This window comes from Convolutriloba macropyga, chromosome 3, assembly GCF_964194025.1.
Source record: "Convolutriloba macropyga chromosome 3, txConMacr16.3, whole genome shotgun sequence".
NCBI classification, from domain to species: Eukaryota; Metazoa; Xenacoelomorpha; order Acoela; family Convolutidae; genus Convolutriloba; species Convolutriloba macropyga.
Window position 1 is genome coordinate 79608927 of NC_134470.1, and position 13119 is coordinate 79622045.

Genomic DNA, 13119 nt, shown 5'->3' on the forward strand with positions numbered 1-13119 from the left:
AAGGTATCACTGAATTTTCACCTTTTTAGCAGCAAACATTTTACTTGTTTAGTAACTTGAGGCAGAGATGTGCAAGTAATTTTTAACACCATAAGTCTTTTTTTTGCAATTTCAGCTATGTTCTCAAGTTTCTTTTTTAAAAAAAATTTTGAGACGTTTGTTGCTGACCTGTTCTGCCTTGAATATGCTCTGATTGAAGTAGTACTGAAGCTGTTCATTGGTCACATTGATACAGAGTTGCTCGAATGAGTTCTTGTCGAGGTCCTCGAACCCAAAGATGTCCAGAATTCCAACAGCAAGATCTCTGGCAACAAAACAGCACAATTATGAACAATTTATTTGCATCGCAAGCATGATAGTGTTCGTTTGCCTTTATAAAATTATACACTATGCGGTTTTCAGTTTTTTTAAAGACATTCGCTGAAAACACTTTTTTTTGAAAAGATGAACTTTAATTTGGAAAACTAAAGAACTGATTTAAAAACAGGGTAATCTCTTTTATGATCAGAGAAAATTATGAATAAATCAATTGTGGAGTTTATCTTCGCGCATTCTATAATCAAAGTTTGATTAATTTTGGAACAATTTTGATTTTTCGCAATAAAAAGTGACGTTATCAGATTCTGCTTATTTATAAATAGACTTCAAATTTCATGATTCATAAAGTCTACCATGATCTCAAGTCTCATTAAACTCAAATCAGCAAATCCGAGAACATGAATCCAATTTCATCGTATTCTTTCAAACAGGTACATAATTTGCCCACAACAAAGACCGAAAGATCGATGAAAATCTTTAAACTTTTTCACTCCTTGTAAAAATATAACTGCAATTGGTTTATGTCAATTGAAATCTCTTTTTTGGTAATAAAGCAGTTTTTCTCACTTTATTTTTTTTTACTAAAAAGGCGGTTATGATTCGAGGTTCTTCATACCGCTTAAATAATGAAAAAAAACTATCTCTTTAAACGTAGATCTAAATATGTTGATACTTACGAGTCCTGACTATCAGCTCTGAGGAGAGAGTTGATCCTGGCAACCAGCCAGTTGAAAAGCCTGGAGTAGAGGGCCCTGGCCATCGCATCCCTGGCACCCTCTGCCTCACCCGGAGACATGTGTCGACACACTGCGTCCTCGTCATTCGTCTCCAACTGTTCACGTGTGAGAGAGATGTTGGCACTTTCCTCTTTCAGACCCAGCAACTCACACACTGCATTCAAATTAAAATCCAAGAAGGACAGTCAATTAAGGCAGGAAAGTAATCTGTATATGGCTACCCCCCGAACATAGCAAAATTTGAAAAATTTTAATATTTTATTTTTTTTCTCCCATGTTCTGGGGAAGCTATATAACATTACTTAGGAAATACTTTAGATGATAAAAAAGAGAATTTCTACCCCTAGGCGCGAACGAAACATCTGCACAGTAAGTTACCAGGTTTGCCGTCCCAGGCGGGTGACCTCTGATCAGGCCATCTTCGAGCACACATCGCATTGTGCGCTACAATAACATGGTATGGGAATATCTTTCAGCTTACATCAATGGTCTAGAACTTGTCTAATCAGAGGCCACTACAGTCTGATGCCGCCGCAATTAATCTGATCAGCCCTTTTTATCATAAATATCTGATGGTATTTTCTTTCAGCTTACATCAATGGTCTAGAACTTGTCTGATCAGAGGCCACTACAGTCTGCGATAGTCTGAGCCGATCGGGATTTCAGCGCAATTAACCTGATCAGCCCTTTTTTGTTCCGACCCCCCTTGGCGGGGGGGAGGGGGGAGGAACTATATACTCAAATGGGTTTTTTTTGTTCAGACAATTTTGGCCGATCGATATATTCATCGTAGAGAGTTGAGACTGGTATCATTAGAAAGCTTGTCCAGCGTAGAATAAGGAATTAAAAAGATGTTTTTTATTTTCGTTTTTTACAGGGAGTTTTACAGGGAACTTTTGAGAAAAGAGTGAACTCAGTTGATTTTATTCAAATTTTCCGGAAATTTCGACTAAAATTTCGCTAATTTTGCTAAAAATTTGTTATATTTTTTATAAGAAAGTGTTGTTGATTTTTGTAAAGACAAAAAAATTGTAGGCTAATTTTATTTAATTTTGTCAAAAATTCTGGAAGACATTTCAAAATTCCTTGACTTTTTCATCAACAACAGCACTAAATAAGTTTCCATTAGACCACTTTGATTAAATTTGCAGGAATTACACACCCAAACACCACTAACAAAATCTCAAAAGCGGCTATTTCTACTTCAACTTCCGTTGCGAGTGCTCCGCAATAAAAACGTTGCCGTTTTTGCTAACTTTACTCGTTGATAATAAAAAACGCAGCATTTTTGATTTTTTAACTAACAAAATATATACATATCTAAGCATCGAAAAATTAAGGGTTCTTAATGGACGAACCGAATTAGCACAGTTAGTTTTGGACCAATCTTGGACTGTTACAATCTAAAAAATAATTTGGATTGTAATCAGTCGGTCTTTATATTTAAAAAAATTATCTACTTCATAAATTAAATAACCGAATATTTGAAACCAAAGCCCACTAGTCATAGGCCCAAATAATTTCCTAATTAGCTCCTTTTTTGATCTAGTTTATTGCTTGAGAGCTTATGGTCGCTTTGACTTTTAAAGATATTTGGTTTTTAAATAAAGAATGGCTTATTGAATTTTGCCACCATTTTTCTCTTATTTTGGTCAAATTTTAGCTTAGTGTGAGCAATGAAAAATGCTCCTTCTTTCTACTGAATGTAAATTCAATCTTTATTGCGGTTTTACACCTTAAGTTATGCTTTTCTGGCTTTCATGCAACTAGAATTCACATATTTTTCTTCAGGTATTTGCCCATTTTTCACGTTTTCCAATTTTGGCACACGTTTCTGAGAGTTCATATATCACATTATTGGCGTTCTAAATAAGACACAACCGATATTATTAAAGTCCTTAAGAATATAGACTCGAGTTTTAAGGGCTTCGACAATACTTTCTCGAAGAATTTAATTGATTTTTTAATTTTGTCTTTAACTGTCGTTTTTACTTTGCCTTTTTAGTCGTATGAAATTTCCTGTAAATGAATCGGTTTCATTGGTTTTTAATGGCAGAAGAGAGGGGGGAATATTATAATATTAGTAGATATGGCTTTCATGACTTTGAAAATAACTGTTTTCCAAAATATAAAAAAAAAACACTTTACTTTGTTCATTTTACTTCCTGTTTAATACATAGTCTAATACGTTAATTACCGGCCAAATTTGACAATATTGTTGTCAATCGAAGAATTCAATGGGATTGATGTCACAAAATCTAATGTTTTTAAAGAACTCGTTATGACTTTACTGGCTTCGACACGGGTTTTTCACAAAAAAAGGAAAAAAATATTTTGATTTTTTTTTCATAATTTACGTTCTTTTTGTAGACGTAACAAAAAGTTTGGACAATTGAGGTCTCAAGGGTTTCCTTCGAAAGAATAAACAAACCTATTTCATTATTTCATTTTGTACTTAATGGCTTCCATGTCTTAAGAAATATTTTTTTTTCGAAAAAAAAAACAAGTATTACTTAATTTTGCATTTTTTTTCATTTTTGTCTCTTTGTTACCTGGTTTCATTAATAAGATGTGAAATATAACATTATCAGTGTTCAAAGATGGTGCAATGAAACATATTTTGAGGGGCCAAAGTATGGTTTTACGGCTTCGAAACCGTTTCCTGGCAAAATTTAACTGATTTTTTGTTTGTTTTCTATTTATTGTTCTTTTTTTAGCCGCATAAAAATTAAAAACCAACAGTTTTTAATTCCCATCTTTAGAAAAATTGGTAATTTTAAACCTATGGGACTTTTTTGTTGATTTCTAATTGTTTTTATTACTTTGAAATTAATTCTTTTTTAAAAAAATAAGCGAATTTTTCTATTTTACTGTTTTTGTTCTCTGTCTAAATGTTACCAAGCCTTATTATGGACTGGTCCCAAATCTTTTCTGGTGAATTACAAGTATTTTCGGTTAGTTTCAGTTTTATCTGACGCTATTTTGACTTTGTTATTAAGTTTTGTTTTTTAAAACGGACAAATTTTTTGATGTAATTAATGTTTGTTGTTGTTGTTTGATTTTGCTGTTCGTCTTGACTCGCTTTCTTATTATTGGCATATCGCATCAATGTAATCCATCTTTTTTTACTCCACTGAGTTGTTTGCTTCGGAGGCTATCTTTTCGTTCATACACCAATTTTCTTGAATTTTTTTTTGAATTTTTGGGGTTTTCTATCTGCTCCTCATTTGGTAGACAATTATGCCAAAATTGTGGATGAGCGGGGTCGGAACCTTATGTGCGATCGCCCATTACCGAGCCTCCTTGTTACCATTAATATCTGATGGTATTTTCTTTGCATTCTATCTTTCATGCGGTAATATCCCGCTTGTTTTATCTATTAGACATTCGGTTGCGTTATTCTGTGATCTTACATGGAAGAGAGTCGGTTAGTTGAATAACGTAAGGGATAGAAAGATGTAAATTTACGTTGAGAGTATAAACAAGTAGCTCATTAGCAATACTATCAAGGTCACCACTTGGGGGGGGGGAGACATTCGCAACACACTTTTCTTCATCTTAACGTTGTGCATCAGCAATTGAATTTCTTTTAAAAATTGTTTGCAAAATATCTTTGGAATGCAAAAGCACCTTACGCATACGAGATATAATTTGACTCTCTTTAAGAAATAGTTATCCTCTAAAATTAACTGATATGAAATATGACATTGAGAGCATCAGATTTTAGATTTTAATTTTTATTTTTAATCTTCATGATGTACATATAAAATTGTGAGAACATTATATGCTCGCATTTTAGGCCATTTTTTACTAATGTAAGGTCAAATTCTTAGTTAAGTAATTTAATGATTTTAAAATTTTACATAATGTTATATTCTTAACATTACATTGCCTCTTTTACCATTTGCATTTTATTCTTATGTGTATAAGAGGAAATTAACAATGTTCTTTTTTTACCTATTTTTTATTGCCAGTACCTGTGGTCAAAACCTATGGCCGAGTAAATTTGATAATTTTGTTATCATATTTGGTTTAAGTAGTTAATACAACTAAAGTGAACACAGCCATTCAAAAAAATGCTGTGGGTGTTTGTGGGTCTTCCCATTATAGCCCCCAAGCTAAGTGGTAAGATAACCGATACCCCCAAACATGGTAAATATACCGTAATGGGGGCTATAGTTTCATGGGAGGCTATAATGGGGAAGACCAGATTTGTTAAACTGAAGATTTTTGACGTAATGAAGCATTCCATCTCAGCCTAGAACTTTATAATCAATTTGTCAAGGTAATTTTGGCACCCATACACAGGGCATCCTCTATTCTGTTAATAATTTTCGGCTGCGACAAAAAATACTGAAAAACTCTGATTAGTTGTCCAGTTTGTGTTGTCTTCAACTTCTGACAATGTTAGGAATTCGTCTTGGTACCCGGGTTGCTCATCATACAACTTTCCTTGATTTCATACAAGGTCATATTTGATTTGTCTGATTTCCCGGTAACCATAGTAGTTTCATACAAAACAATATAGTTGTAAACCACTCCAATTATAGCAGCTACATCACTCAATTAGTAGAAAATACACCAGAGTCACCCAAGCGATGATTTTTTGAGTTTCATTTTCTCCACAAGGTCATATATGACACCCGGTAACCATACAAGGTCATATATGATACCCCATAATCTTACAAGGTCATATATGATACCCGGTAATCTTACAACGTCATATATAATACCCGGTAATCATACAAGGTCATATATGATACCCGGTAATCATACAAGGTCATACACGCAAGGATCATTTATGATTTCCTTGGTTCCATGCAAGGATCGTACTCTGAAATGCGTTATGGTTTGTATGACATCATATATGATCTTTGTATGGAACCAAAATGCAGCGACCCTGGTACGTACCTAGTGTGAGTTTGTCCATGTTCTCGATAGCTGTTGTCTCATGATAGTCAAAGTGATCTCCAACAACAAATTCCAGTTCACCCAAGTGCAAAATGGCTGCCAATACTGCATACGCATCGTCCAGCTCCTACAAAATAAAAAAATATGGGACAAATTCTGTCCCCCTCGAGTGTTTTTTATGACCCCAAGTTACAATTATATGTTGTTATATAGCACGTTACTATGTAAGAAAATAGCACGTGCGCTTGGGGGTCTTAAAAAATTTATGCTCACTAAGCTGGGGGGGGGGGGGCGAAACAGAATAGATCCAAAATATGTTTAAAAAACCCCGCAAATATACAATGATTGCTTCAAGGGGGGACATAAAAATCAACACTTAAAAACGAAAATAGCTGTAATAATAGCCACAATTTATGCATGTTAACACTATTTTCAACTTTTTCAAACGATCTCAAAAGCTAAGCTCTAAATGTTTATTTCAACTTATGCGTAACTGACGTTTTTATAACTTTTAAACAAATTTTTTGCACAAACCGTTTCTAAGAATCCGACAGTCTTCATGCAGTCCTCCAATTCTAGGAACCGATTCTTCTGAATAGTGACAACTGCAACCTCATCATCACTCGCAGACAACAGCGCCCCGTTCACTCCAAGGTACCTGACACACACCACAAATCATCATATGACATAACCCCATAATTCTACATAATCTCTTTCTGAAGGGATATATTGTCCATGTCTTAGTTTAGTTACTTGCTATTTCACAAAAAGAAATTGAATTTTAATTTACAATAAACTACCAACAAAACGGAGACAATCGAATGAAATTTAGAAAAACAGCTCGATACAACTGTCAGTTGTAATTAATCAAGGATAGAATAACAAACGTTCTGGGTAACATTGACTTAAAACAGTTCACATTTTCCGATGAAATTGGTCAAAAATTTAAAAATTCTATTGAATTTTTCGCGTTTATAGATACAATTCAGATACCAAAAAATAAAAAAACAATAAAAAAAACGCTTCAGATGCTCAAAAGCAAAGAATAGGCAAAACGATTAAAACTCTGGAATAAACCGACAGAAAAGCAAAAGCATTATACAAGTTTTCTTTAAATGCCAATGCATTGAAGACTGTCAGCTGCTTGTTAGAAACTGAATTTCGAAAAAAAAATATTTCATCCGGCTTCAAAATATTCCATGAGTTATAAGCCGAACAAAGACAAGCATGAACAAATCTTTCAAAAACACCGCAGCTTTTTAACAAGCAAAAATTTCTGAAGCAAATACAATTTCAACAAACACACAGCCGAACGCAGGGACAAAAATGTCCTTCAATGCTTTAATAGCCCCACCAAGAAAAATTCAGCAACTCGAAAAAAATCGGTGGCACCCTTAAAATTAATTGCAAAAAATATATATATTCTGTTGAACGCCCGCACTTGTCTGTCCAGCACTTGTCAGCTCTTTACCTGTCGCAACCATCCGAACAGAAAAATGAATCAAAATATACCAACTTCCAATACAATAACCCAAATTAATATCAAAACCAGCTAGAAAAAAATTCAGAAAACTAACTAAAAATATTAGTACTACACTATCACTGAATTTAATGAAAGAAAAAAGTGCGCAAAAGCCTGCCACAAACGCCAACTTCAAAGACCTCAAACAAGTACGCTACGTATAATGAAAGATTCATAAACAATTTAGATTTGTTTTAAAATCGCCAACAGAAACAAGATAGCATAAAAAATGACCAACCGAAATTGATCAAATACGGAATACACCAAGACACAGAACAGAAGCGATGCCCAAAAAATTGGAACAAGTAGAAAAACCCAAATGTTTTCTCTCGTTTTTTAAAAATTAAATTGTAGATAAAGATCGGGGAAGTTAGCAAGCTGGTCTGAGTAATTTCAAACCGATCTCCTCAGAAAATTACCAAAAAAACCGTTTTAAAGAAATACACTCCTCGCATTGAAGTAAGCAAAAACAAAATTCATGTATACTAAAAATTTATAAACGCGAAGGAACAAAAACGATTCGCTTAAGACTAAAAATGCTGTCACAAGCACAAACAAGAAAGACATGAACGAATGAACAAAGCCAATTTGAAGACAGGAAGAAGTAATAGGCAACAGAACTCAGAAAAAAAATCATAATAGGGAAAGTCAACAAAAAATACAAATATAGTAACAAAAAGAAGACTTTAGAACCGACAATATTCAAAGAACAGTCTTAGAGAGCCACCAAGGAGCAATATCTTTATAATCTAAAACCACAAAAACACAAAAAACTACCTAAGAGAAAAACACACCATTCACATTAAGCGTCCGTAGAAATGATATATCAAAGTTGACGATATGATATATCAGTCAAAGTTCCTTTGAGTTAGGTACGAGTATTTTCAAAGTCGCGTGATAGCCGAGAGGTAAGGTGTGTGATTCACACGCCAATGATTGAGAGTTCAATCCTCCGTGAAGCTGTCAGTGTAACGATGATCTCTTACTTAACCATAGCTTCAGGTTGATCATAGTCTGACCAATGTTGGCATCAATGATGGTACCACGTGAAAGTTTGTTTCAGACGCAGAAAAAAGTGGCCATAGTCACTAAAAAAAGAGCAATGCTGCTCATAAAAAGAACAGTCTGAAATGTGGGGAAAAAGGAAAAAAAGGCAGCTGAGAAGAGGCCGCAGTAGCCTACTGCTGTTCCACTGCGATTACGCAGGAATCAAAATTATTATTAAGTAATTAAAAACACGCAAATCCTCTTTATTTATTAGATTTTACCAAACTAAAAAACACCATTAAAAAACAATGCAACTACAATCACAATAAATATTCACTTGCAATTTCTGTAAATCAACCCTCCATGACAATAAAGCCCTCTTTATTTAGTATAATAAAACTGGCTTCAGTAAATCTAAATGGTATAATTAATAGTCCACAATTTGTTCAATATGATGTCATGAAATCAGATTTCTATCCCAATTTTAACATTTTGAACTTCGTTCGAGAACAATGAATAATCTTCAGATAAACAATTGAAAATTTCGTATCAGACAAAAGAACAGCTTGGAACAGTCAAATTCACCTTTAATCTGTTAAGGCGTGGCAGGTGAGGTACGAAATTCGGATCTATTCTGTTTCGGCCCCCAGTGTTTTTTTATGACCCCCAGTTACAAATTATATGTTGTTATATAGGGCGTTACTATGCAAGAAAATAGCACGTGCTCCTGGGGGTCATAAAAGATTTATGCTCACTAAGCTGGGGGGGGGGGGCAGAATAGATCCCGAAATTCTTGGAGAATGGTTTACTTAAGATATTTGTGGACTAACTTGAAGTACATATTGTCAAGCTGATATTTCCTTTGCAATTCAGGTCTGCTCATAACTCCAGCAAATAGGTAGTAGAACACGTGGAAATTGCGCTCTCCCCTAAAACAAAACCATTTTCACTCCTAAATTCTCTCTCGTGAAATCAGACTATTTTTTCCTCGTGCGATGAATAATCACACCATTTTTCGTGTGAAAAAAAGAATCTCGTGTGATTTCACGAGAGATAATTTAATTGTCCTCATGTTATGAATAATTTTATGAACGATTTTAAATGCAAATTCACACATGAAAGTTTAGAGTGTTCCTATTTTTTTCGCCAAATGTTAGAACTTGCAACTTCTTGTTAGAAGGTTGAGAGAAAAAAGCCAATTAAATTGTAAATTATGCATAAGATAAGCTAGATATAACTTGACAAGAAGCTCTACTTGTTCAACGTATACTTGGCTAGAAAAATGAAGCCTCGAGGAACATGAAAGAACATAAGAATGAAGAGATGCCCAAGTTCGAGAGCTTAAGACCAGATGGTGTAAATGGGTAGCACACTAGGCTTGCATGTAAAAGATGCTGGTTCGAACCCAGTACTGGCTATATTTTAGAGTACCTTGATTAGACCACAATATCACCACTTAAAACATAACCGACTAACGTCGGGCGAATTGCTCTCAAACGACCGGCGAGCGGTTGGCTTGGTCAGTAGCTAGCCACGGGGAGGGGGGGTGCACCGGGGGCTGATGGGGGCAGCACTGGGTGGTGGGTGTGGGGGGGGGGGGGCAAAAGCGCGGTGGGGGGGGGGGGGTGGAGTCAATAGTGGGGGTGGGGGTCAACAAAGGGGGGGGGGTGTCAACCTCTAAGAACCGCCCCTCACACCATAAGTATAAGTATAAGTCTCCAAGACAGTTTGAGCTGAAACAGACCTGAAAGGCTCTAAGAGCACATAATGCCCGCTGGGCGCTACCTGTTTATCCCGTTTTTGAGGACGAAAAGTCAAAAGCGTCAGACGAAAAATTGGTCAAGCGAAAAATCGCATAAAAAAAGACCGACAGGACTAATATAATTGCTACAAACTTCGTTTGAGAGCAATTAAAAACCAATAAGATGGGGGGGTTGCCTCGTTTAATCCCAAGAGCTTACAAGTTCTGATTTGTGACTCGTGTCTTCTCCAGTAGGTACTCATTGATAGTTGCCCCAGTGAATTGAAATGTACTAGGGTTGAACTTTATTTGTAGCATCTTGCCGTATCTGCTCGAGTTGTCGTTTATCATTGTCAACGCATTTCCAAACGCCTCGAGAATTGGACCAACTTGCAGTATTTTGGATTCCAGGGCCTTGAACCGGGGCGCTTTTCCCAGGAAAGTCAACTGGGCCATAAGGTGGTTGCTGCTTTCTGTTTTGCCAGCCCCACTTTCGCCCACAACAACTAGACACTGAAAAAATTTATATAACAGACGCTGGCTATTTTTGAAACTACTTAAAATGGTTATAAAAGAATTCATAACTTGCAGGAATCCGTTTTTCAGTTTTAGTATCAGTATTGTACAGTTTTAAGTGACGGCATAGTATTCCAAGTGCAGTCAAAATCTTGCAAGATTCTTGAAAGTATTCAATTGCTACTCTACTTGGGTAGAACAACTATTTTTGTATTGGGTATTCGGGATTCATTCGGGATTGACGAAGCCAAGTATACGTATTTTTTTCGCTTACTCGGCAACGATCTTCCAGCATATAAAATTGAACCTCTCTCTACCATGAGAATAAAACAACATGACAGGTCAACAAAAATAACGTTCGATATAAGAAAGAACAATAAAGTTTTTAACTAATTCTTTTATTGCACAAGCCATTCCAATTTATAATAGTCTGCCTTCTAATATTAGACTGAAAACAACACCGAAAGCTTCCTTAAAAAAAGAACTGAAAGAATATTTTTGGAAAAAATTTTTGAAGGACCCAAAAGTAACTAATATGAAAGATGACATTGAGAGCATTAGATTTTAATTTTTATTTTTAATCTTCATGAAGTACATATAAAATTGTGAGAACATTTTATGCTCGCATTTTAGGCCATTTTTTTTACTAATGTAAGGTACAAATTATTAGTTAAGTAATTTAATGATTTTATAATTTACATAATGTTATATTCTTAACTTTACATTGCCTCTTTTACCATTTGCTTTTTATTCTTATGTGTACCAGAGGAAATTAACAATGTTCTTTTTTGAAAACAGAGCAAAAAGAAAGCTTCGTTCAACTTTTGTCTCATAACAAAAAAGACCGTCCGTAATTATTCCTTTTAAACATTGAAAAATTATGACTCAATCAGAATTCCAATGGATATTGTTAGCTCGCTTTGAAATTATAGATTTCTACATTTCTTTTTTAAAAATTAATTTTGCGTAATCTTTAAGAAAATTATTGTCCAACTGGGGAAACAAAATAGAGGCAAAAGAACTCATTCGTTTGTCAATTTTGAGAACTTATCTACATCTCCAAGTTTTCGATAGCCAAGTGAGCACACGTTAACTTATCATAAAAAATTAAAGTACAATAACGACTCAATTCACTCCCTCAATCCAGCACCGGCCTGCTACATTTTTTCTCAAAAATTTCTCGCATTGTTTCACCCCCCCCCCCCCCCCCCCCCCAAAAAAAAAAATTGAGTATTAATCCCTAAACTCTTTACCCAGACCCCACATTTCCCTTCTTTTAACTGTTAATTGTACCAATTACACCAGGAATTAAAATCCGGGTGAAATAATAGAGGGGTAAAAAAAATGGGGTTGAATGGTAGGTGCGGAAAAGCGGGAAAACCCAGAATTGTATTTTACCTGACTCCTGGCCTTGCTACACATCATCTGGTGTGCCTTGTCAGCGATGGCGAATATGTGTGGCGCATTCTCACTCAGCTGACACTTGCGGTATCTCCTCCGGTGCTTAAACACACAATCCCGACCAGTCAGTCAAAAATTTATAATATCAATACTTCTTAAAAATGAATATGTATTTTTAAAATTACCTATTTACGGATTATGTATTTTAAGAATTCATTGAAGAGAACAAGTTTCCTCTTAAATAATTGTAAAGAACGGCGTTTTGTTGTTCGGAATTCGAGTTGCTTGTTTTTTCTATAATTGATGCATGGTATCAGCTTTTATAGTAAGTCCCATAAAGTTGCAAGCGAACGTTCGATAAGATCCGGGCATGCAAATGGGCAGTGTTTTGCTATATATCTGCATGTTTTAAATTTGAACTTTGACCTTTGAAACGTCCGATAGCGTTGCAACTTTATGGGACTGACTATATGATAATTGTTGAATGGTCAGTTTTTCGGAGCTGAAACTTTAAAAAGAAGCTAAATCTTGTAAATGGTCGGATTGGACGTTTAAATTCGACTTAGAAGTCAGTAATTATAGCAAGTCTGATTTCAAAAAGCATTTGGTTTGCGGAGTTTAAATTGCTGCAATGAGACACTGATTAAAGTACATTGCACGTAATTTTAAGCACGTTATTGCAGCAATTTTAGCAATCTAAACACAAATGAAATGATTCATTAAATCAGACTTGCTATAATTACTGAGTTTTGAAGTCAAATTCATACGCCCACGGCGAACATTTACAAACAATAACTTTTCAAAGTTTCAGCTCTGAAAAATTGACCATTCAACAACTACAAGCCGATACCATGCACGAATTAAACAGCTACACGAATACCAGAAATTTACAAAACTACAAAAAAAAAGTTTTTTAAAAAAACAATAATTTTCTTGACAAATATTCTTGGTATATCCCGAAATCCTTAATTTATTAGAAAACTAAT

At 35.0% G+C, this 13119-nt stretch overlaps 2 protein-coding genes across 3 annotated transcripts in view; one reads left to right on the forward strand and one right to left on the reverse strand.

The window, feature by feature from the left end:
• LOC142336504 (protein SSUH2 homolog) overlaps positions 1 to 13119 on the forward strand; it is a 611495-nt gene that overhangs the window by 130668 nt on the left and 467708 nt on the right. The gene's annotated exons all lie outside the window — the stretch shown is intronic.
• LOC142336498 (myosin-IIIb-like) overlaps positions 1 to 13119 on the reverse strand; it is a 76664-nt gene that overhangs the window by 55479 nt on the left and 8066 nt on the right. For both annotated transcript variants that reach the window (XM_075385385.1, XM_075385384.1), the window contains exons 9-15: positions 12131 to 12235; positions 10437 to 10729; positions 9306 to 9404; positions 6501 to 6624; positions 5967 to 6093; positions 996 to 1209; positions 169 to 304 (exon numbers count right to left, since the gene is read on the reverse strand). In XM_075385385.1, the coding sequence (XP_075241500.1) occupies positions 169 to 304; positions 996 to 1209; positions 5967 to 6093; positions 6501 to 6624; positions 9306 to 9404; positions 10437 to 10729; positions 12131 to 12235 (1098 nt within the window). The remainder of the gene's footprint in view (positions 1 to 168; positions 305 to 995; positions 1210 to 5966; positions 6094 to 6500; positions 6625 to 9305; positions 9405 to 10436; positions 10730 to 12130; positions 12236 to 13119) is intronic.